This window comes from Chiloscyllium plagiosum, unplaced genomic scaffold (genome assembly GCF_037043375.1).
Source record: "Chiloscyllium plagiosum isolate Xiang-an unplaced genomic scaffold, Cpla_swu_hap1 HiC_scaffold_3, whole genome shotgun sequence".
Classification (NCBI taxonomy): Eukaryota; Metazoa; Chordata; class Chondrichthyes; order Orectolobiformes; family Hemiscylliidae; genus Chiloscyllium; species Chiloscyllium plagiosum.
In genome coordinates this window covers 28,230,672-28,256,527 of record NW_028270141.1, presented here as the reverse complement: position 1 = coordinate 28,256,527, position 25,856 = coordinate 28,230,672, and the positions used below count along the sequence as shown (strand labels likewise).

At 41.4% G+C, this 25,856-nt stretch overlaps 1 protein-coding gene across 1 annotated transcript in view; it reads right to left on the bottom strand.

The window, feature by feature from the left end:
- Positions 1–25,856, bottom strand: part of sh3yl1 (SH3 and SYLF domain containing 1) — a 167,885-nt gene that overhangs the window by 95,551 nt on the left and 46,478 nt on the right. Inside the window, exons 3-4 of the mRNA XM_043678815.2 lie at positions 10,993–11,106; positions 3,352–3,416 (exon numbers count right to left, since the gene is read on the bottom strand). Of these exons, the coding sequence (XP_043534750.1) occupies positions 3,352–3,416; positions 10,993–11,106 (179 nt within the window). The remainder of the gene's footprint in view (positions 1–3,351; positions 3,417–10,992; positions 11,107–25,856) is intronic.

Below are 25,856 nucleotides of genomic sequence, written 5' to 3'. Positions count from 1 at the left end.
GAACAAATGAAATATATTGAACTTTCATAAGACTATGGACCTAGAGCAGGAAAGTGAGATTAGTGTGGATATAAGAGTATTTTTGGCAGTACAGACTCAATGGGCCAAAGGGCCTCTTCTGCACTGTATGATTCTATGGCATACCCACTCATTTAGTGAAATGCTTCCACCAGTTTACAAGTGTGTTTTATTATTTCTGGAGAATTAGCTAGAATTGGTAATATTTTGGTATGAGTAAGGTCACTGACTGAAAGGACAGAAAACCTAACTTCACACAATTCCAAAGGTAAAATTAGTCTAATTCATTAAATGATTGTTGTGAAAAATTGTAATGCTTGTTGGAGAACAGCAAAGCAGATTTTTGGCACTGGTCAAGGCAGTCATGTCACAATTTCATAGATAATGTGGAAAAATCAGTTCCACTATAATGTAAGGTGTGAACTATTAACTTCACTGTTATTAAGACAGGAATAGAACTATGAACCTTGATAATCCAACTGCTTCTTTGTCTCATCAACCAGAATTATGTGACTTACACTAGAACATAAACAACATGTTATCAGCAAGAAATCCCAAAGATAAATGCCAAAAATTACAAAGCAGAATCCTTGCAATCAATCAAAATAATGCTCATGGAAACCAATTATTTGGCTGCCGACTGGTTTGCACAAAATGGTTAAACTGCAGTGATCCCAAACTCAAAATCCATATACGTCTGTTAATGCTAATGGTTAGATTCAAATGGAAAAAAAAAATTAAATGTTTTAATTCAACAGGTCCTTATTGATTAAAATAATTTGGTCAAAAGAATAATATGATTCTGTTGCTAAATTTTCTCATGTAAACCATAATTTAAAATTAACAGCCTTTAAATGGTAAATGGGGAATTTGCTATTACCATCACATGACTTAGGAGGAGGAGTTAGCCTTATGGCCCCTTGAACTAGTTCCCCTATTCAATAAGATCATGGCTGATATTGTTATGGGCTCAACTCCACAATCTAATTCAACCAACATCTTTTAGTCCTAAAACTTTACTTGAAAGGATTTCTGATCCAATATCGACTTTAGAATATCATTTCCATCTAGAAAGATGGAAACATGATATAGCAGATACATGGGAACACCAACACCTGCAAATTCCTTTCCAACTCATTCATCATCCTGACTTGGAAATATATCGTCTTTCCTTCACTGTCACTGGGTCAAAACCTTGGAATTCCCTCCCTAACGGGATTATAGGTCAATTGACAGCTCGTGAACTGTAGCAGTTTAAGAAGGCAGCTCATCACCACCTCCTGAAGGGCACCTACGATGGGTAATAAATGCTGGCCAGCCAGCAATACCCATGTCCCAAAAATGAACAAAAAAAATTAAATGTAATATAATTAGAAGTCAACAGCAGTTGGAAAGATTGTTCAAATTTTAATTTACATTAGCATATAAAAGTATAACCCATCTTTTACATGCCTAACTGAAAAGAGTACTGGTGGTGCAAGATTAGTTATTTCTATAAGTAATTACAGAAAGTCAATGTAGTTGTTAAACTTTCTGTCACTGAACTTTGTAAAACATCAAGTTGTCAAAATAGAACTGCATGTCTTCAAGATGCAGTTTTATAGCACCTTTCATAACCTCAGGATGCCCTGAAGTGCTTTGCAACTAAGCAAATATAGTATTTTGATTATAGTGTAGTCGCTATTGAATTGTAGAATAGACTACTGCCAATTTATTTTATGCGAGGTTCCAAATGCTGCATGAGACATTGATTAAGGAAACAATATTAGACAAGGCAACACAGTCCCATGAACTTCAAACAATGCTGTGAAATCTTTTACTTTCAATTAAGAGGACCGATGTGGCTTTGATGTAACGTCTGAAAGACAGCGCTTCCCAAAACAGAACTGGAGAATCAGTGTAGAGTGTGTGCTCAAATGTTTGGTCTCTGGAGCGTAACCTGAATTGGCTAACACAACAGTGCTACCACTGATCCATAATTAACACTTTTGGGGGCAACATCTGCTCAGAAGTACACATTTGAATCCAATAGAAATTAAATTGAATGAGCAAAACATTAAAATTACAAGAATTTAAAATACTTAAACTTGCAGTATTATTGTTCAATAACAAATCTATTAAAATCTTATCTGGAAGACAGAATATACTGATTATATTCAAAATCACAAATTATTCCAAGAAGTATGTACAGCATAAATGAAGAGCTCAAAACGATTAAACTTCATCAGGATTATGACCCCTGAAAACAGCTGATACAAAAAAAAAGGAAATCACTGAAATAGCCCAAGAACAGGAAAATATTAAAAAGGCATATAAAGTAGTAAAAACCATCAGTACTAACAGAAAACAAGCTCTGCAGCTTATTTGCTGAATACATTTGTAGCAGCTTTAAAATGAGATGAGAACAATCTTAATTATGTAACTTTTAAAACAGTGCAATTTGAGCCTGCTTAAAAAGGTAAGGCTGTCAATCATATAGGAGAAATGCTTCCCTATAGTTTACTTATTTGAAGCAAATACAGTGGCTGAAACTTGATTAAAACTAGTTTTAAAAATTTTAAATAGCTGACGAGTCTGTATTTATCAATGTATAAACACAACGAAGAGCAGTCTCCCGGTCACTTATTAGCAAAACAAAACAAGAATGAAGATAAGTTCCTTTACCAAATTTGGTGAACGCCTAAAGAAAACATGAAGTTACTGAGGCAAGAAGTCAATTTTTAAATGCTAGAATGTTTATAAGTTCAATTCAGAGGTTTCTGCTGTCCTTTAAGTACATTTTGAAAACAAATTCAAAGAATAGCACCAACAAAATCTGATATACATTTAAAAATTTATGGCAAAATCAGAATTTAAGTGTGTATGATAGATGGCGCTTTAAGGCTCAATTTGTTTGTGCTTGATGAGGATTGCACACTTACAAAGGTGGTTTAGATTCTGATATGCTTAATTTACTTAAGTTACAAACAGAACTCAATAAATTACATGCACCCACATGCTTCTAGTACGGAGAGCATAAAACTGAAAAAAGTGAATGATATTAAAATGGACACAAAGCAACATTAACGATATAGAAATTTTAAGAACTGCAAAGGACATTGACAATTGCACCTATGAAAGGAGAAATATGAAATGTGGACATCAAATATACCTGGATCATGTACAATCTAGTTACAATACAAGGATAATCTTTATTTGCACTGCATTTTTTGAGAAGAAATACAAGGGGCAAGGTTTGTTAAAAATGTATGATTTGACTTTAACAGAAAAGAAAAATGCTACCTGTTATGAGTGCAATATTATGCAAACAAGGTTTTAAAAATAGCAACTTACCTCAATTCCAATCTCAAAACCCCCACCAAGTCCAGCAATGCCGATTGCTGAAGGAGCAGACCACCCTGTATGAACCAAATATAAACTCAAACATTTTAGTCAGGAGTAAGGTAAAGTAATGATTGTTTGAGCTAAAAGAAGTAATTTTATGTTACTCATTTTCAATCCTGAAGCAATTTGCCTGAGTCAGCTTTGGGATTCAGATCTAAAAAATTCATCCAGTAACTAGTCCAATGCTAAAACTACATTTAAGCAACTTTATTGCTGAAGTGCTGAAACCATGTATCAATACCATTATAAAGATCATTATAAAGCAGAGGAACAATTTTGCTGTCTATAAAAATGTGAGAAGTCAGATAACACTAGGTTATTGGCCAGCAGATTTATTTGAAATCACCAGCTTTCGTTGTACCGCTCCTTCACCTGATGAAGGAGCAGCGCTCCGAAAGCTTGTGATTTCAAATAAACTTGTTGGATTATTATAACCTGGTATCATGTGGCTTCTGACTTTGTCCACCCCAGTGCAACACTAGCAACTTCAGGTTATAAAAATGTGAGAAGTATTTCAGATATATAGTACAAACTGAAACACTGGCCTTTGGCCATCTTTCCCACTTAATATTTATCTTAAATGCCAACGTCAGTTACTGGGCAGTGGGATGAAATTATGGTTGTTATTTCCTGTTTAAATTGAAAACCAGACTCTGAAAGGAAGCAAACCTTTTTTTGACTAACTAACATTTTATTTAAAAAGGAAGCTTTACACATGCACAGAATGCATTTGAGTTTCAAAGTACAAGTTGCATCACCTCTGGGTGAGGGGCCTGATGACTGGAGGGTGGCTAACGTTGTACCTTTGTTTTTAGAAAGGGTGTAAGGAGAAACCAGGGAACTATAGACCTGTGAGTCTGACCTTGGTTTTGGGTAAATTGCTGGAGGTGATTACAAAAACTAGGATTTATGGATGTGAAGAGAGGCAATAATTAATTAGGGATAGTCAGCATGGTTTTCTGTGAGGAAAACGGTGTCTCACAAGCTTGATTGAGTTTTTTGAGGAAATTAGACATTGTTTATTTGGATTTTAGTAAAGTCTTTGACAAGGTTCCGCATGGTGGACTAATAAGTAAAGTTAGGTCACATGGGATTCAGAGTGAGCTTGACAATTGGAAACATAATTGGCTTAATGGCAAGAGACAGGGAATAATGGTGGAGATTTATTTTTCAGACTGGAGGCCTGTCATCAATGGCGTTCCACAGGGATCGGTTCTGGGTTGTCTTTTGTTTGTCATTTATATAAATGATTTGGATGAGAATATAGAAGGCATAGTTAGTAAGTTTGCAGATGATATCAAAGTTGGTGGCATTGTAGACAGTAAAGAAGGTTTTCTAAGATTACAAAGGGATCTTGATCAAATGGGTCCATGGGCTGAAAAATGGCAGATGGAGTTCAATCTGTATAAATAGAACAGAGAACATAGAACAATCCAGCACAGAACAGGCCCTTCGGCCCACGATGTTGTGCCGAACATTTGTCCTAGCTTAAGCACCCATCCATGTACCTATCCAATTGCCGCTTAAAGGTCACCAAAGATTCTGATTCTACCACTCCCACAGGCAGCACATTCCATGCCCCCACCACTCTCTGGGTAAAGAACCCACCCCTGACCTTAAATTTATGTCACCTTGTAACATTCTGTTGTACCCGGGGAAAAAGTTTCTGACTGTCTACTCTATCTATTCCTCTGATCATCTTATAAACCTCTATCAAGTCACCCCTCATCCTTCGCCGTTCCAACGAGAAAAGGCCGAGCACTCTCAACCTATCCTCGTACGACCTATTCTCCATTCCAGACAACATCCTGGTAAATCTTCTCTCCAAAGCTTCCACATCTTTCCTAAAGTGAGGTGACCAGAACTGCACACAGTACTTCAAATGTGGCCTAACCAAAGTCCTGTACAGTTGCAACATCACTTCACGACTCTTGAATTCAATCCCTCTGCTAATGAACGCTAATACACTATAGGCCTTCTTACAAGCTCTATCCACCTGAGTGGCAACTTTCAAAGATCTATGAACATAGACCCCAAGATCCTTCTGCTCCTTCACCTTACTAAGAACCCTACTGTTAACCCTGTATTCCGCATTCTTATTTGTCTTTCCAGAATGGACAACCTCACACTTGGCAGGGTTGAACTCCATCTGCCACTCTTCAGCCCAGCTCTGCATCATATCTAAATCCCTTTGCAGCCGACAACAGCCCTCCTCACTATCCACAACTCTACCAATCTTCGTATCATCTGCAAATTTACTGACCCACCCTTCGACTCCCTCATCCAAGTCATTAATAAAAATTACAAACAGCAGAGGACCCAGAACTGATCCCTGCGGAACTCCACTTGTAACTGGGCTCCAGGCTGAATATTTACCATCTACCACCACTCTCTGACTTCGACCGGTTAGCCAGTTTTCTATCCAATTAGCCAAATTTCCCTCTATCCCATGCCTCCTGACTTTCCGCATAAACCTAACATGGGGAATTTTATCAAATGCCTTACTAAAATCCATGCTGAAAATGTGTTGCTGGAAAAGCACAGCAGGTCAGGCAGCATCCAGGGAACAGGAGAATCGACGTTTCGGGCATAAGCCTGAGGAAGGGCTTATGCCCGAAACGTCGATTCTCCTGTTCCCTGGATGCTGCCTGACCTGTGCTTTTCCAGCAACACATTTTCAGCTCTGATCTCCAGCATCTGCAGACCTCACTTTCTTCCCTTACTAAAATCCATGTATACTACATCCACTGCTCTACCCTCATCCACATGCTTGGTCACCTCCTCAAAGAATTCAATAAGACTTGTAAGGCAAGACCTACCCTTCACAAATCCGTGCTGGCTGTCCTTAATCAAGCAGTGTCTTTCCAGATACTCATAAATCCTATCCCTCAGTACCCTTTCCATTACTTTGCCTACCACCGAAGTAAGACTAACTGGCCTGTAATTCCCGGGGTTATCCGTATTGCCTCTCGTTCGTAAATACTGAAGAAAAGTACTCATTCAAGACCTCTCCTATCTCTTCCGACTCAATACACAGTCTCCCACTACTGTCCTTGATCAGACCTACCCTCGTTCTCGTCATTCTCATGTTTCTCACATGCGCATAAAATGCCTTTGGGTTATCCTTGATCCTATCCGCCAAAGATTTTTCATGCCCTCTCTTAGCTCTCCTAATCCCTTTCTTCAGGTCCCTTCTGGCTATCCTGTATCCCTCCACTGCTCTGTCTGAACCCTGTTTCCTCAACCTTATGTAAGCCTCCTTCTTCCTCTTTACAAGACATTCAACCTCCCTCGTCAACCAAGGTTCCCTCACACGACCATTTCTTTCCTGCCTGACAGGTACATACATATCAAGGACACGTCGTATTTGTTCATTGAAAAAGTTCCAAATATCCACGACATCCTTCCCTGACAGCCTATGCTCCCAACTTATGCTCCTCAGCTCCTGTCTTACAGCATCGTAATTACCCTTCCCCCAATAGTAAAACCTACCCTGTTGCACGCACCTATCTCTCTCCATAACCAAGGTGAAAGTCACAGAATTGTGGTCACCATCACCAAAATGTTCACCCACTAACAAGCCCATCACTTGTCCCGGTTCATTACCGAGTACCAAATCCAATATGGCCTCCCCTCTGGTCGGACAATCTACATACTGGGTTAGAAAAGCTTCTTGGACACACTGCGCAAACACCGCCACATCCAATCTACTTGATTTAAAGAGCTTCCAATCAATATTTCGGAAGTTGAAATTGCCCATGACTACTACCCTGTGGCGTCTGCATCTTTCCAAAATCTGTTTCCCAATCTGTTTCTCCACATCTCTGCTGCTATTGGGGGGCCTATAGTAAGCACCCAACAAGGTGACTGCACCTTTCCTATTTCTGACTTCAGCCCATACTACCCCCTCAAACTGTCTTTCTGCAGCCGTTATACCATTTCTAATTAGCAACTCCACCCCCCCTCCTTTTTTACCACCCTCCCTAACCTTACTGAAACATCTGTAACCAGGAACCTCCAACAACCATTCCTGTCCCTCTTCTATCCATGTTTCCGTGATGGCCACAACATCGTAGTCCCAGGTACCGATCCACGCCTTAAGATCACCCACCTTATTTCTGATACTCCTTGCGTTTAAGTATACGCACTTGAACCCATCTCTGTGTCCGCAAGTATTCCCTGTCAGTGCTACCTTCTTCACAGCCTCCCTACATTCTTGGACATCCTGACAAACAGCTAGCCTACTTGCTGGACTACAAGTCCGGATCCCATCCCTCTGCCAAATTAGTTTAAAGCCCCCCGAAGAGTGCTAGCAAACCTACCCCCCAGGATATTGGTGCCCTTCTGGTTCAGGTGCAACCCGTCCTGCTTGTACAGGTCCCACCTTCCCCAGAATGCAGTCCAATTGTCCAAATACCTGAAGCCCTCCCTCCTACACCATTCGTGCAGCCACGTGTTCAACTGCACTCTCTCCCTATTCCTTGCCTCACTGTCTGGGCATCAACCCAGAGATGACGACTCTGTCCGTCCTAGCTTTTAGCTTCCAGCCTAACTCCCTGAGCTCTTGAATGACCTCCGCACCCCTCTTCCTACCTATGTCGTTGGTGCCAACGTGCACCACAACTTCTGGCTGCACACCCTCCCCCTTAAGGATTCTTGAGATACGGTCCGAGACGTCTCGGACCCTGGCACCTGGGAGGCAACAAACCATCCGAGAACCGCCACAGAACCGCCTGTCCGTCCCTCTAACTAGAGAGTCTCCTATAACTAGCGCTCTCCTCCTCTCCCCCCTTCCCTTCGGAGTCTCAGAGCCAGACCTCGCACCACAGACCCGGTCACTGCAGCTTACCCCTGCTAGGCCGCCCCCCCCAACAGTATCCAAAGCGGTATACTTATTGTTTAGGGGAACGACCACAGGGGATCCCTGCACTGCCTGCTTCCTCCCCTTCCCACCTCTAACTGTTACCCAGCTACCTCTGTTCTCTGGTGTAGCTATGTCCCTGTAGCTTCTATCTATCACCCTCTCAGCCTCTCGAATAATCCTCAGTTCATCCAACTCCAGGTCCAGTTCCCTAACTCGTTCTGTGAGGAGCAGGATCTGACTGCAGTTCCTGCAGATGAAGTCGGCAGGAGTATCGGTGGTCACCCCTACCTCGAACATCCTGCCAGAGGAACATTCCACTGCCTGCGCTGCCATTACTCTACACCTCCTCTCCAAAACAAGAACACTGAGTAGCTTACCTGTGGACTTTAAAATTAGGTTAGAAGAGGCATTTCATTTTGGTATTACAAATAAGGGTAGGACTTACATAATTAATGGCAGGGCCTTGGGTAATGCTGTAGAACAGAGGGACCTCAGGGTGAAGGTCCATAATTCTTTGACGTTTGCATCAGATACGGACAGAATGGTGAAAGAGGCATTTAATACACCTGCTTTCATTGCTCAGTCCTCTCGGTGTAGGACTTGGGAAGTCATGTTGAGGTTGTATAGGACATTGGTGAGGCCTCTTCTGGAATACTGTGCCTAGTTCTGGTTGCCCAGTTTTAGAAAGGATATTATCAAGCTGGAGAGGGTTCAGAAGAGATTTACCAGGATGTTGCTGGGTATGGAAGGTTTGAGTTATAAAGAAAGGCTGGATAGGCTGGGACTTTTTCCACTAGAGTGTCAGAGATTGTGAGGTGACGTGATAAGATGTTTATAAAATAATGAGACAGATAGGTAGAGTTAATGATAGTTATCCTTTCCCTAGAATGGGGTTTTCAAGATTAGGGTGCAATAATTTAAGGTGAGAGGACAGAGATTTAAAAAAGACATGGGGGCAGATTTTTTTTTTAAGACAGCGTGGGTTCACCTGTGGAATGAACTTCCAGAGCGAGTGGTGGATATGGAAATAATTACAATATTTAAAAGATATTGGGATAGATACATGAATAGGAAAGGTTTGGAAGAATATGGGTCAGGAGCAGGAATGTGGGACTAGTTTAGGTTGGGATTATGCTCGGCTTGGACTGGTTAGACTGAAGGATCTGTTTCCATGCTGTATCACTATAGGACTCTAAGTGTGAAAAAAATGAGTCCTGGTATAATGCAATTCAACATTGGACATGTGACTACTCCACCAAAGACTGCCAAATTCGTTATGAACAATGATCTCAGATAGCAGCAATGCTACTGCACTCATACTGCTGTTCAACAAAAGATAAACCTTAACAACGAGATAGAAGGTTGTTAAACTACTGCTTTGGCATTCCTCATTAGAACTATGAGTCAACATCAAAACTGGAAGGTGATGATAAAATAATGTTCCAAACTGCAGTATTCTCTCAGACAACCAGATTGGTGGGACTAAGTACATATGTTGGATATTATTGTTGTGGTTCTGTTCGCCAAGCTGGGAATTTGTGTTGCAGACATTTCGTCCCCTGTCTAGGTGCCATCCTCAGTGAAGCGCTTCTGTGATCTTTCCTCTGGCATTTGTAGTGGTTTGAATCTGCCACTTCCGGTTGTCAGTTCCAGCTGTCCGTTGCAGTGGTCGGTATATTGGGTCCAGGTCGATGTGCTTATTGATTGAATCTGTGGATGAGTGCCATGCCTCTAGGAATTCCCTGGCTGTTCTCTGTTTGGCTTGTCCTATAATAATAGTGTTGTCCCAGTCGAATTCATGTTGCTTGTCATCTGCATGTGTGGCTACTAAGGATAGCTGGTCGTGTCGTTTCGTGGCGAGTTGGTGTTCATGGATGCAGATCGTTAGCTGTCTTCCTGTTTGTCCTCTGTAGTGTTTTGTGCAGTCCTTGCATGGGATTTTGTACACTACATTGGTTTTGCTCATGCTGGGTATCGGGTCCTTCGTTCTGGTGAGTTGTTGTCACTCAGCCACTCTCAGACAACAACTCACCCAGAATGAAGGACCCAATACCCAGCATCAGCAAAACCAACGTAGTGTACAAAATCCCATGCAAGGACTGCACAAAACACTACATAGGACAAACAGGAAGACAGCTAACGATCCGCATCCATGAACATCAACTAGCCACAAAAAACACGACCAGCTATCCTTAGTAGCCACACACGCAGATGACAAGCAACATGAATTCAACTGGGACAACACTATTATTGGACAAGCCAAACAGAGAACAGCCAGGGAATTCCTAGAGGCATGGCACTCATCCACAGATTCAATCAATAAGCACATCGACCTGGACCCAATATACTGACCACTGCAACGGACAGTTGGAACTGACAACCGGAAGTGGCAGATTCAAACCACTACAAATGCCGGAGGAAAGATCACAGAAGCGCTTCACAGTAGGCTCCCAAGCACTGAGGATGTCACCTAGACAGGGGACGAAACGTCTGCAACACAAATTCCCAGCTCGGCGAACAGAACCACAACGAGCACCCGAGCTACAAATCTTCTCACAAACTTTGGATATTTTTCTAGGCCTGGCATTATGACAACAGTATTAAATTTTATTATGTGTTTAAAAACACAGCCGTACTTTATCAGTGGATGTTGCAGTCATTTTTCTTATTAAAAGATGAACAAAATCATATGTATTTTAAAATAAAAAGCATTATCTTTTTCTTACTTCCATCTGGCAGGCGACTCAATACAATTCCACTGCCTCCACGAGCAGTTACTAAAAATCCAGCTTTAATCACCGAGATGATTGCAAGTCCTTGTGCTTTAGCTATCACGTGAGCTTTAAAATGAGCAGAAAATAAAGTGTGAACGAATAAATATATTACATCATAAAATAAATGACAACTTTAACAAATCTATTTCTTGAATAATTGTTAAACCCATCGTGTAAGCACTCACATCCTTTAGGAACTCAAGGATTAAGAGCAAAAGTTGACTACATAACAGAGAAAGATCCTTGAATTAATAGATAATTCACAACAGTCTCTTTCCATCTTGAGAACTGAGGGTGAAGCAGAACAAAAATTGTGAACGTATTTATTTTCCGGCGTTCTTTAAAATATTTTGCTTCTTATTCTTTCGAGAGAATATGGGCACCACTGGCTAGTCCAACCATTATTGCCTATCACTAATAAATCTGGAGAAAGTTTTGGCGAGCTGCCTTCTTGAACTACTGAAGTCATGAGGGTGTAGGAACACCCACAGTGCTGTCAGGAGGGGAATTCTAGGATTTTAGCCCAGTAACAGCAAGGAACAGTGATATATTTCCAAGTCAGGATGATGGGGGAGTCAGAGGGAAGCTTGCAGATGGTTGTGTTTCCATGTATCCACTATACTTGTCATTCTAGGTGTTACAGCATGAAGGTTTGGAAAGTGCTGTCAAAGGAGCTTTGGTGAGTTACTGCAGTACATCTTTCAGATGATGCACTTGCTATCACTGTGCATCAATATTCCAGGGTAATTCATGTGAATTTTGAAGGCGGTGGATGGAGTGCCAATTCAAACAAGCTGCTTAATCCTGGTTGGTGTGAAGTTTCTTGACTGTTGCTGGAGTTGCATCCATACATGGCATGCACAGTTTATTACATCACACTCCTAATTTGAGCCTTGTAGTGGGCAACATGCAATAGAGAAACATGAGGCGAGTTACTTGTTGCTGAATTCCCAGTCTCTGACCTGCTCTTGTAATCACAATATTTATATGGCTAGTCCAGTTCTGTTTCTGATCAATGGTAATCCCGAGGATGTTGACAGCACAAATTTTAGCGATGGAAATGACACTGAACTTCAATCTGCGATGGTCAGATTCAACCTTGTTGAAGGTGGTCATTGCCTGGCACTTGTCTGAGGCAATTGCCAGCACAACATGGATGTTCTCAAGGTTCCTAGGATATTAAGGAATTCCTGAAGAGGAGCCCCTGAGATGAGGTGACTGACCTCTTTTCTAGGTATGACTCTAATCAGGGGAGAATGTACCCTTTGATTCCCACTGACTCCAGGTTTGAGAGGTTTCCTCGATGCTTTACTCAGATGAATGTTGCCTTCATATCAAGGGCAATCATTCTCACCCCAACTAGCCACGAAACGACACGACCAGCTATCCTTAGTAGCCACACACGCAGATGACAAGCAACATGAATTCGACTGGGACAACACTACTATTATAGGACAAGCCAAACAGAGAACAGTCAGGGAATTCCTAGAGGCATGGCACTCATCCACAGATTCAATCAATAAGCACATCGACCTGGACCCAATATACCGACCACTGCAAGAGTTGAATTCAGCTCTTTTGCCTATATTGGACCAAAGCTGTGATTAAGTCAAGACTCAAGTGGCTCTGGTGGAAACCAAACTGATCATCAGTGAGCATATTATTCTTTTGCAAGTGCCACTTAATAGCACTGTCAATATCCCCTTACTAAACTCTGCTGATAATCAAAAGTACGTGAATAGTTGGCGAGGTTGAATACGTGGCCAGTTTTCTGCATTGCCGTGTAGATGCCAGTGCTGTAAATGTACTGAAACAGTTTAGCCATGGATGCAGCTGGTTCTGGAGCACAAGTCTTCAGTACTGTTGGCAGAATGTTGTCAGGGCCTTTGTAATATACATTGTCTTCAGCCATTTCTTGATATTACATGGATCCAACTGAATTGGTTGTAAACAGGCATCTGTGATGCTAGTGACCTGAGAAGGAGATCCAGACAGATTGTCAGCTCAACATTTTTGACTGTAGATTAAGAAAAATAATTCACCCTTAACTTGTATTTATGGGTCAGACTCTGCCATCATTAAGGATGGGGATATATGTACAACTCCACCTCGTGTTGGTTGTTTAATTTTTCTACCATTCACAACTATGAATGCAGCACAGCAGGATTGTAGAGCTTGTATCTAATCCATTAGTGTGCATTGCTTAGCCCTGTCGATTGCATGCTACTTCTGTTGTTTGGCACATGTGTTATAACTTCAACATGTTCATACTTCATTTTTAAATATGCCTGATCTGGAGGTTTCCTTGTCCATGTTTGACCAGATGCTATGAAATATCATGGTGTGCAGAGACAATGTTGAGAAATCGGAGGATAAATCCTTCCCAACTCTATACCACTTTGCTGCTACCTCTGCTGACTCTATCTGGAGCATTGTCTGGAATGTATGACTACCTGAGAATGACTATGGCAGGTGGTTGCTGGAGTATTCTGTGGGACAGTTGATCTAATTTTGGCACAAGCCACAAAGAGTAGTAAGGACAACTTCGTAGGATCGATAGAACGTTTTTTTTGTTGCTGTTGTTTCTGGTTCCCAAGAGGTCCATCAGCTTTCCTTTGTTTAGATTTTGTACTGATTCGATATAACTGAGTGGCTCTGTAGGCCATTACAGGGCAGTTAACAGTCAACCAAACTGGCTGTGGCTGAAGTCAAATGTAGGCCAGATCAAATATGGATAGCAGATTTCATCCTTAAAGGACATTCAATAATGGTCCGCAATTTAGACTAATTAGTAAAGTTAGGTCACATGGGATTTGGGGTAAGCTTGCCATTAGGATACATAACTGGCATATCAACATGAAACAGAGAGTGGTGGAAGGTTGCTTTTCGGACTGGAGGCCTGTCACCAGCAACATTCCACAGGGATCGGTTCTGGGTAGTCTTCTGTTTGTCATTTATATAAATTATTTGGATGAGAATATAGAAGCCATGGCTAGTAGGTTTGTGGACAACACCAAAACTAGTGGCACAGTAGACAGTGAAAGTTTTCTAGGATTACAAAGGGACCTTGATCAAATGGGTCAATGGGCTGAAAAATGGCAGACAGAGTTCAATCTGGATAAGTGCGAAGTATTGCATTTTGGTACAGCAAATAAGGGTAGAGCTTATATAATTAATGGTAGAGCCTTGGGTAATGTTTTGGAACAGATATACCAAAGGGTTCAGGTGCATAATTCTTTGAAATTTGCATCACATACAGACAGGGTAGTTAAAAGCCCTTCTTCAGGGCTTATGCCCGAAACGTCGACTCCCCTGCTCCTTGGATGCTGCCTGACCTGCTGCGCTTTTCCAGCAACACATTTTCAGCTCTGATCTCCAGCATCTGCAGTCCTCACTTTCTCCTCGAAGTTATATGAGGAATATTATTTAGCTGGAGAGGGTTCAGAAGTGATTTACCAGGATGTTTCCGGGTATGGAAGGGTGGAGTTATAAAGAAAGGCTGGATAGGCTGGGACTTATTCCACTGGAGCACAGGAGGTTGAGAGGCAACCTTATAGAAGTTTATAAAATAACAAGGGGTATACATAGAGTTAATGATAGTTGTCTTTTCCCTAGGATGGAGGATTTCAATACTAAAGGGGACATTTTTAAGGTGAGAAGAGAGAGATGTAATAAAAGACATGACAGGCAGATTTTTTACACAGAGGTTGGTTGGCATGTGGAATGAACTTCCTGAGGAAGTGGTGGATGTAGGTACAATTACAAAAAGACATTTGGATAACTACATGAATAGGAAAGGTTCGGAGGGATATGAGCCAGGAACAGGCAGGTGGGACTAGCTTAGTTTGGGATTATGTTCGGCATGGACTGGTTAGACTGAAGGGTCTGTTTCTGTGCTGTATGACTTTATAATACATCAGGAAGGCCTTTGCAAAATCATAGCTGCATAGCTTTTAATTCCAGTTAATTATTAAATTCATATTTTACCATCTGCCACGGTGAGAGTCAAACCTATGTGCTCTGACTGTTAGGATTTTGAGGGTAGTAATATCTGGGTTATGACCAGAGCCACATGTTCATGAGGCAAGGAATAGAAAGATAGGGCAGATGAATTTGTGCATAAGGAGCAGGTGCACGGGATAGGGTTTAAGGTTGTTGGATCATTGGGACCTCTTCTGCAGCAGGGATGACCTCTACAATAGGGACATGTTGTACCTAAACTGGAGGGGAACCAATATCCTCACAGGAAGGTTTGCTAGTGCTACTCAGGAGGGTTTAAATTAGAGTGATGTGGGAGTGCCGATGTTGGACTGGGTGGACCAAAGTTATAAATCACACAACACGAGGTTATAGTCCAACAGGTTTATTTGAAAGTACCACTTGTTACCTAACGAAGGAGCAGCATTCCAAAAGCTTGCACTTTCAAATAAACCTATTGGACTATAACCTGGCATTGTATGATTTTTGGAGTGGCAGAGAGCTGGGAACCAGAGCAGCAGATTAGCAAGTGGAGGGATTGAGGGGAAGGTAGATAGAATCATAGAGCTGTACACCATAGAAAGACACTCTTCAGTCCAACTCATCCAGGCCAACCAGATATCCTAAATTACTCGAGCCCCATTTGCCAGCACTTGGCTCATATCCCGCTAATCCCTTCCTATTCATATAACCATCCAGATGCCTTTTAAATGCTGTAATAATACCAGCCTCCCCGTTTCCTCTGGCCGCTCACTCCATACATACACCACCCTCTACTTGGAAAAGTTGCCCCTTAGGTCCCTTTTATATCTTTCCCCTCTCATCCTAAACCTCTGCCCTCCAGTTCTGGACTCCCCCACCCCAGGGTCAGCCCTCAGCCTCCAATGCTTTAGCCCTCAGCCTCTCGCCATAGTTCAAACCCTCCAACCCTGGCAACATTCTTGTAAATCTTTTCTGAACCCTTTCAAGTTACACAACATCCTTCCCATAGCAGGGAGACAGAACTGAACTCAGTATTCCAAAAGTGGTCTAACCAGTTAACTGTACAGCCACAACATGACCTCCTAACACCTATACTCAATGCACTGATCAATAAAGACAAGCATACCAATGCGTTCCTCACTGTCCTACCTGTGACTCCACTTTCAAGGAACTAGGAACCTGCATTCCAAGGTCTCTTTGTTCAGCAACACCTCCCAGGACCTTACCACTAAGTATATAAGTCTTGCCCTAATTTGCCTTTCCAAAATGCAGCACTTCGCATTTATCTAAATTAAACTCCATCTGATCAAGATCCCATTGCACTGAGATACCCTTCTTAGCTGTCCACTGTACTATCAATTTTGGTGTCATCTGCAAACTTACTAACCAAATCACCTATGTAGATATCCAAATCATTTCTATAAATAAGAAAAAGGAATGGACTTAGCACTGATCCTTGTGGCACGCCTTTGGTCACAGGCCTCTAGTCTGAAAAGCAACTCCTCTGTCATTTTATATTACAATGGCTTGTACTCCTTGTATTCTATGCAAACTAACCTTGCATACTAGTCTACCGCGAGGAACCTTGTCAAATGTCTTGCTGAAGTCTATATAGATCATGTCCACCACTCTGCCTTCTTTAATTCTCTTCATTACTTCTTTAAAATTTCAATTAAGTTAGTGAGACACGATTCCCCATGCACAAAACCATGTTGACTATCCCTAATCAGTACTTGTCTTTCCAAATACATGTAAATCCTGTCCTTCAGGAGCTCCTCAAACAACTTGCCCACCACTGATGTCAAGCTCACTGGTCTATAGGCCCATGCCTTTTCCATGCTGTATGTTTTTATGACTCTTTTGAAGACTGATCTCTGGACATCCTGGTTCTTAGGCTTCCCTGCCGAGGTTAGTCATTTCTCCTTTTATTCCATTCACTGTCTCTTCCCACTTGGAGTAAGATTTTACTCCTCATAGTTCCTTCTAAGTTTCTGCTGCTCACCAATGTCTTGTTCATTTCTTCATTTATTTTGGAGTCGCATCATGATTTCAACATTATTTTGAAATCGGTATGTGTATGCATGTCTTCACATATTTCAAATAATGTTACTGGGTTATTAAAATGTTTTAGCATTGAATTGGTTTGCTGGTGATTAAAGAATACCTCATTCAGCTTATACCACTTGCCCCAATCCATTTCTGAGACAAAGACAAGATCATTGGCGAATTTTAACTTTTTGATTTCCAGGTATGAAAAGCAATTCGTGGAGCTGCAACAAACCGGTCATCTTCCCAAATGACTCCATGACTCTTGTCAAAATCAGCTTGGTTGACAGGTTTGACCTTCAGTTAAGTGCGGAATGCTGAAGAAAATGGATTGGACTTGGCAAGGGGGAGTGGTGGGAGGTGTTGGAGAATCAGTGGCTGGTACAAGATCGAGCAAGGAAGCTTAAGGAACAGAAAATGGAGGTGCTGAATTGGAGAGGGGGTAGGATTAGATGACTGACAAGACAATGACTATTGCGGTGTGAAAGATTTGAAAGCTGATGACTCATTGGGCTAGCTATAAATTAGAAATGCATTTGCCTCATGATACCAATTGTTAAAATTCACTTGACAATGTAACTTTCAAAAAAAAAGGTTTTGCGATTCACATGTGAAAGAACTGAAACCAACATGGTCATTCTAAACCATGAGAGACTGAACAAACAATCCAGGTCTTTTTCAATATATAATTTCAGTTATATCACACAGTAAACATTTGCTATAAATTCATCAGCATTTGCCTTCCTGATGTTACTGAATCTCTCAAGGCAGGGAAAACCTCACTGTTAGAATTCAGTCATTAATTACGGATACAAATGAGGCACAAACCAATTTCTATTGTATTTTAAATTGCCAATGTACCTCTTGGGAGGAATATGTAACCACTGCACCCATTAGGATTCAGTTAAAATCAGGAGTGGGTGAGTTGGTGTTGGGATTCAGATTTTTAATGCTTTAAACTTTCACTAACCCCAAATCTGCCTGTCTTTAAATTAAACTATTTGAGCTGACAGGTGCATGTTTAAAGTTGAATGGGCCACACCATGAGATACCCTTCTTCAGCAAATTCTGGATGATGAGAAAATGTTTAGTTGATTGACATCTAGTGTAGGTCAAAAAAAAGTGCTTAATTACATGTGCACTCTCTCCATTCGCTCTGAAAATATACACATTTATAGTTGCATAACCTGTTGTGCTACAGTAAAAAAAAATCCCCACTGAACCTGATTAATGTCGCACTTATAGCTAAATGCTATTGAAGATCTGAGGTATCCATTGAATAATATATAATTGTCACTAATAGTGGAATAATGAAATAATAGAGAAGTCTTTCAATAGAGTCCAGAGAATTTGCTATTGTTAGGGTGAGGGGCAAGGCTGGTAGGTATAGGGATGACTAGAGAAATTAAGATTTTAGTCAAGAAAAAGAAGTAAGCATATGTCAGGTATAGACAACAGGGATCAAGTGAAGCCGTACAGGAGTATAATGGCAGGAGAAGAATACTTAAGGTGACCAATAAGCACCAAACTACACTAATGCCATATATCTGAACGAGGTCCGTAGCCTACTACACTTGCCATTTGAAGTGCTCATCCAGATATTTCCTAAATGTTGCAAAATGATGCTTCCACCACCCTCTCAGGCAGCATGTTCAATTTTTTTTCTCATATCTTCCGTAAATCACTTCTCGCCTTAAACCTCTGCCATCTGGTCCTAGATATGTCTCCCATGGGGAAAGGATTCTCACAATCTACCCTGCCTATACCTCTCAATTTTGTATACTCACTCAGCCTCCTTTACTTCAAAGAGATCAAACCCAGCCTACCCAGTCTGTCCTCATAACTGAAACATTTCATCCCAGGCAACATCCTGTTCAATCCTGCTCTGCACATGCTCCAGTGCAAACATATATTTTGATAATTTGGCAACCATAAGTGAACACAGTATTCAATTTGTGGCCAAACCAATGTTTTATAAAGTCGTCACAAAATGTATTTGCTGATTAATGAAGGCAAGCACTCCATATGTCTATTTCAGCACTCTCTCTACCTGTGATGACACCTTCAGGGATCTTTGTTCTTCGGTATTCTCTAGTGAACTATAATTTATTGCATACATACTTCCTTTATTAATGCATCACCTCACACTTATTAGGATTAAATTTCATCTGCCATTGCTCTTCCCAATTTACCAGCTGATCTGTATCAGATTGCAAGGGCAGCATGGTGGCTCAGTGGTTAGCACTGCTGCCTCACAATGCCAGGCACCTGGGCTCGATTCCAGCCTCGGGCGACTGTCTGTGTGAAGTTTGCACATTCTCCCAATGTCTGCGTGGGTCTTCCCTGAGTGCTCCGGTTTCCTCCCACAATCCAAAGATGTGCAGTTTAGGTGAATTGTTCAGGGATGTGTAGGTTAGGGGCATTAGTTAGGTATAAATATAGGTGATAGAATAGGGGAATGGGTCTGGGTGGGTTACTTTGGAGGGTCGGTATGGACTTGTTGGACTGAAGGGCCTGTTTCCACATTGTAGGGATTCTAATATAATTCAACCTGAGACCACTATCAACAACACCACCAATATTCATGTCATAGAGATGTATAGCCTGGAAACAGACTCTTTGGTCCAAACCGTCCATGCCAACCAGATATTCCAACTCAATCTAGTCCCACCTGCCAGCACCAGACCCATATCCCTCCAAACCCTTCCTATTCATATACCCATCCAAATGCCTCTTAAATGTTGCAGTTGTACCAGCCTCCACCACTTCCTCTGGAAGCTCATTCCATGCACGTACCACCCTCTGTGTGAAAAAGTTGCCCCTTGGGTCTCTTTCATATCTTTTCCCTCTCACCCTAAACCTATGCCCTCTAGTTTTGGACTCCCCAACCCCAGGGAAAAGACATTGCCTATTTACCTTATCCATGCCCCTCATAACTTTGTAAACCTCTATAAGGTCACCCCACAGCCTCCGATGCACCAGGGAAAACACCCTCAGCCTGTTCAGCCTCTCCCTGTAGCTCAAATCCTCCAACACAGGCAACAGCCTTGTAAATCTTTTCTGAACCCTTGCAAGTTTCACAACATCCTTCCGATAGGAAGGAGACCAGAACTGCACGCAATATTCCAACAGTGGCCTAACCAATGTCCTGTACAGCCGCAACATGACCTCCCAACTCCTGTAGTCAATACTCTGACTAATAAAGGAAAGCATACCAAATGCCTTCTTCATTATTCTATCTACCTGCCACTCCACTTTCAAGGAACTATGAACCTGCACTCCAAGGACTCCTTGTTCAGCAAGACAGCCTAGGACCTTATCATTAAGTGTATAAATCCTGCTAAGATTTGCTTTCCCAAAATGCAGCAACTCGCATTTATCTGAATTAAATTCGATCTGCCACTTCTCAGCCCATTAGCCCATCTGGTCCAGATCCTGTTGTATTCTGTGGTAACCCTCTTCGCTGTCCACTACACCTCCAATTTTGGTGTCATCTGCAAACTTACTAACTGTACCTCTTATGCTCACATCCAAATCATTTATGTTAATGACAGAAAGTAGAGGACCCAGCACCGATCCTTGTGGCACTCCACTGGTCACAGGCCTCCAGTCTGAAAAACAACCCTCTACCACCACCCTCTGACTTCTACCTTTGAACCAGTTCTGTATCCAAATGGATAGTTCTCCATGTATTCCGTGAGATCTAACCTTGCTAATCAGTCTCCCATGGGGAACCTTGTCGAACGCCTTACTGAAGTCCATATCAATCACATTGTCAAACTGACTAATTACAAGTCATTAATATACATAACAAACAGCTAAGTTCCTAGCAGCGATCCCACTAGTACACTGTTGGTAACAGACTTTCAAATCACAGAAGACATTCCTCCACCATCATCCTTTTCCTTCTATTTGTATGTCAGTTTGGATCCAGTTTGCCACCTCGCCCTAATGCCATTGGCTCTGAACATTTGGACCAGCCTTCCACATGGGACCAATCCAAAGGCCTTACTAAAGTCCATGTAAACAACATCAACTGCAGTACCCTCATCAATATACTTAGTCAATTTTTTTTTAAACACTGAATTAAATTAGTCATACAGGATTTCCCTCCAACAAATCCATGCTCATGAGCTGTGTTCAAGCTTTGCCTTTTAAAATGCTGATTAATCTCGTCCCTCAATTTTTTTTCTCAATAATTTCCCTACTACTGACATCAAACTAACTGATCTATAATTACCTCACCTATCCATGCTGCAATTCTTGAACAAAGGAACCACGTTATCTATTGTCTAATAATCTAACATTTTACCTGTGGCCAGCAAGATATCCCAGCAAACTGGGATACATCTCATCATGTCCTGGGCATTTATGCACCTTTATGCTTGCTAAAATATCTATTAATTTCTCCTTATTCGTCTTAACATGCCCTCGAATCTCACCATCGCAACTGAAATCTCCAATTTCAATGTCTTCCTCCTTTGTGAATACATATGAAAAACATTAATTTAAGACTTCACCCATGTCCTCGGGTTCCACACAGAAGTTGGCCTTTGATCTCTAACAGGTCCCACTCTTTCCTTGGTAATCCTCCTACTCTTAATATACTTATAAAAAACTTAGGGGTTTGCTTGATCCTATCAGCCAAAGATATTAAGACTTAGGAGGCTTTATTTTATATTGAGATAGCCTCCTCTTATTTGTTGGATAAGTTGGAGGAATTCCACAACTTCTAATTGCGACACAGTGCAAGAGGAATGTCTGACATTCAAAACTCGCGAGATATTGATGATCATTGAACCATTGTCAATGATGAGCATCCATGAGGCTTTGTTGGTCATCAGCAGCAGTAGCACAAATGTACTCCCAACACTATCTGCATCCTTATGGCCTAGCATATTTCACATCAAGACAGGGGATCAACACTGGTTCAATGAAGAGAGAGCACAGCACGTCAGGAGCAGCACCATGCATACCTAAAAATGAGGTCTCAACTTGGTGAAGCTATCAAACAGGACTTATTTGTGGCCAAAATGCATAAGAAACAAATGACAGGAAGAGCTAAGCGAACCCATAACCAACGAATCAGATCTAAGCTTTGCAATCCTAACCACATCCAATCATGAATTGTGGTGGACAATCGTACTACTCACTGGAGGAGATGGCTTCACAAATAGACCTATCGTCAATGATGGAAAAGCCCATCAGACCACTGCAAAAGGTAAAGCATAAGCATTTGCTGCAATTTTCAGCAAGAAGTGCTGACTGGATGATCCATCTTTGCCTCCTCAAGGGGACCCCAACATCACAGATGCCAGTTTTCAGCCAATTTAACTCATTCCATCTGATATCAAAAAATGGCTGAAGGCACTGGATACTGCAAAAGCTATGGGCCCTAACAACGTATCAGAAATAGTACTGAAGACTTGTGCATTAGAACTTGCCGCACACTTGGCCAAGCTAATCCAGTACAGATACAACATGGCATCTTACATGCTAATGTGGGAAATTGCCCAGGTATGTCCTGCATACAAAAAGCAGATCAACTCCAACTCGGCTAATTGCCACCCCAGAAGGATACTCTCAACCATAAATAAAGTGCTGGAAGATATAATCAACTATGCTGTCAAAGAGCGCCTACTTAGCAAAAACCTTCTAACTCATGCCCAGTTTGAGTTCTGCCAGGGCTACTCAGCTCCTGACCTCATTGTAGCCTTGGTTCAAACATGAACAAAAGAGCTGAAGAAATGAGAAACCTGTGATAGCCTTGACTTCAAGGATGCATTTCACTCAGTCAGGCATCAATGAACCCGAGCAAAAGTGGAATCAATGGGAATCAATCAACTCTCCACTGGTTGGAGTCATATCTGGCACATAGGAAGATGGTTGTGGTTGCTGAGGGTCAGCAACCTCTACAGGAGTGGCCCAAACATCTTTAGCTGCTTCATCAATGACCTTCCCTCCATTATAAGGACAGAAGTGGGGACATTTACCAATGAGTACACAATGTTCAGCAGCATTCGCAACTCCTCAGATACTGAACCAGTCCATGTTCAAATGTAACAAGATCTTAAATATGTAGACTAGGACTAACAAGTAGCAAGTAACATTTACGCCACATAAATAATCAGGCATCGACCATCTCTAATAAGAGACAATCTAACCATAGCCCCTTGGCATTCAATGGTGTTACCATCATTGAATCTTCCACAATCAACATCCACGGCGTTAACATTGACTAGAAACTCAACTAGAATCACCAAATAAATAGAGTGGCCAGAAGAACAGGTCAGGGGCTAAGAATACTGCAGCGAGTAACTCATCTCCTGAATCCTCAAAGATTGACCACAAGGCACAGTCAGGAATGTGATGGAATACATCTTACTGAAGTGTAGCTCCAACAACATTCAAGGAGCTTGATACCATCCTCGACAAAGCAGCCTGTTCACTGGCACCACACCCACAAGTATCCACTTGCTTCATTACCAATGCTCAGTAGCAGCAGTGTGTATGATTTATAAGATGCACTCACTGCCAGAAATTTGCCAAAGATCCTGAGACAGCACCCACCAAACCTAGGACTATGCCCATCTAAAAGAGCAAGGACCACGGACACATGGAAACATGGCCATGTTTCACCTTTAAGCCACTCACCTTCCTGACTTGGAAATATATCACTGTTCCTTCATTGTCACAGGTTAAAATCCTGAGATTCCCACTCTAATGAATTTGTGGGTCTACTTAGAGCACATGGACTGCAGCAGTTCAAGGAGGCAGCTCACCTTCTCAAAGACAACTAGGGATAAGCAATAAATGCTAGCCAGCCAGTGATGCCCATATCCCACATGTGAATTAAAAATAAGTTGAAGCGATTTCTGCAGCAACAAGCAGGATGTGGAGACATGACTGACTTCATAGATTTTTGTGAAATGTTTACAATAGCACTACAGCTTTCACAGCTTAATTGAAAACATTCTATCTAGTCTCATGGAAACAATTAGTCCAGTTTAGTCCATGCCCAATATTAGTGGAAATAATGGCAAACCATATGAGTGGTGGCATTATAAAGATGATCTAGCCTTTGTCAGAATAGGTTATGGATGCCCAAACTCCCTGGTATTGAAACAATGTTAAATAACAGAAGTATCATTGATCTTTTTGTTGAAGGCTTGATCAGTGAAATTTCAAACAAACACCAGAAACTTCTGACACCAATGTAAACTACAAAATAAATTAAGTTCATGGCAGGAAAATATTTAAGTACAAGGGGTAGCAACAATACTCAGAAATCGCAAAATTACATTATTACCATCATCAGCAAATACATAATTATTTTGCAAATTGGCATGTCAGTGGATTATATCTTACAAAGGTTTACAGTTTATCTTTAATTTGGGTTGATGTTAGTTTTAAATGTCCTTGACAGACATTGATGTATCACAGATGGAAATAATAGCTGTGAATATTGCAAAGATGCCTCTCAACAATGGCATTATGGTTTGTGAAGATTGAGCAGCTCCTTTCCTCTAATGTGTTTTTACCTAATTTTGTGTGGGGCTTCATCTCCTAGGTTAACTGGGTACCTCTGTCTTCATTAAGATATTATTGGACTACACATTTTTCTCTCACCTTTTGCGAAGATCAAATATTTTTGCACGTGTATAGTTACACTGCACACAGCTTGGTAGCATTGAACTGTCTAGGCCAGAGTTTGCCCAAGGGGAGAAAGTGAGGACTGCAGATGCTGGAGATCAGAACTGAAAAATGTGTTGCTGGAAAAGTGCAGCAGGTCAGGCAGCATCCAAGGAGCAGGAGAATCGACGTTTCAGGCAGAAGCCCTTCTTCAGAGTTTGCCCAAGCAGGATTTGGAACCACATTGGGGTTGAAAGCTGAAAATTTAGGTTCACAAGACAGCAATGGCTGCCATGGAGCTCCAATTCAGTTAAAATAGCTACATGCCCTCTAACAAGCCCCCACTCTCACATCCATCTCTTCTCCATTCTCACAGTTCTCACTGAGGAAGTGTGACAATTATCAAGACTCAAAATGGGTCACAGTGGGAAATGAGTTGGGAAGCACTGATCTTGGAAATGAAAATGGGACTTCAGCATACCAATGATCTGTTCAATAATACTGTATGCAGCATACAAGGCTTTACTAAATCTGCTGTCACCATCTGTCCTCTGACAATGGAGTAATATTATCAGTTCTGGTTGAGGCGGGTAACCTTGGTCTCCAAGCAACTGCCCTGACACATTACTCTGACGGAAAAGTGCAGGTGTTTTTGACTGTCAGAGAACGAAAAAAGTCATAATTTGAGAGTAGCATGCAGTCTCATACAGAATGATGATACAGCAGCAAATTGATAGGATAGCAGACTAGAATGAGCATCACTAACGAGCTGAATATTCATTGAATAAGTGTCTGGGAACATTTCACTACATTAAAAGTGTAGCAATAAAACAATAAAAATTGTTGTTGTGAAAACACTTATTGTTTAAACACAGGGTATGTATTGTCAGGGCCTTTAATCAAAATAGGTGGCACAAAAACCACTTTGAACTTGGCAGAATCAAGCTACTTGATAATTGTTGAATTTTCAATGTCATTGCTAAGGCGGGTTCATAATGGAGGATATGAAATCTGGAGCCCCTGGAGCAGGGTATCTATCATCTGTTGAATGCAGTGGTATAATGCTGATTAACTAGTATGATTCAAGACTACTGAAAACGTGAGGGAACATAAAAAATAATGCATGGTCAAAGCTGTGCTCCGAATAGAAAAAGGTAAAAACAATGACTGCAGATGCT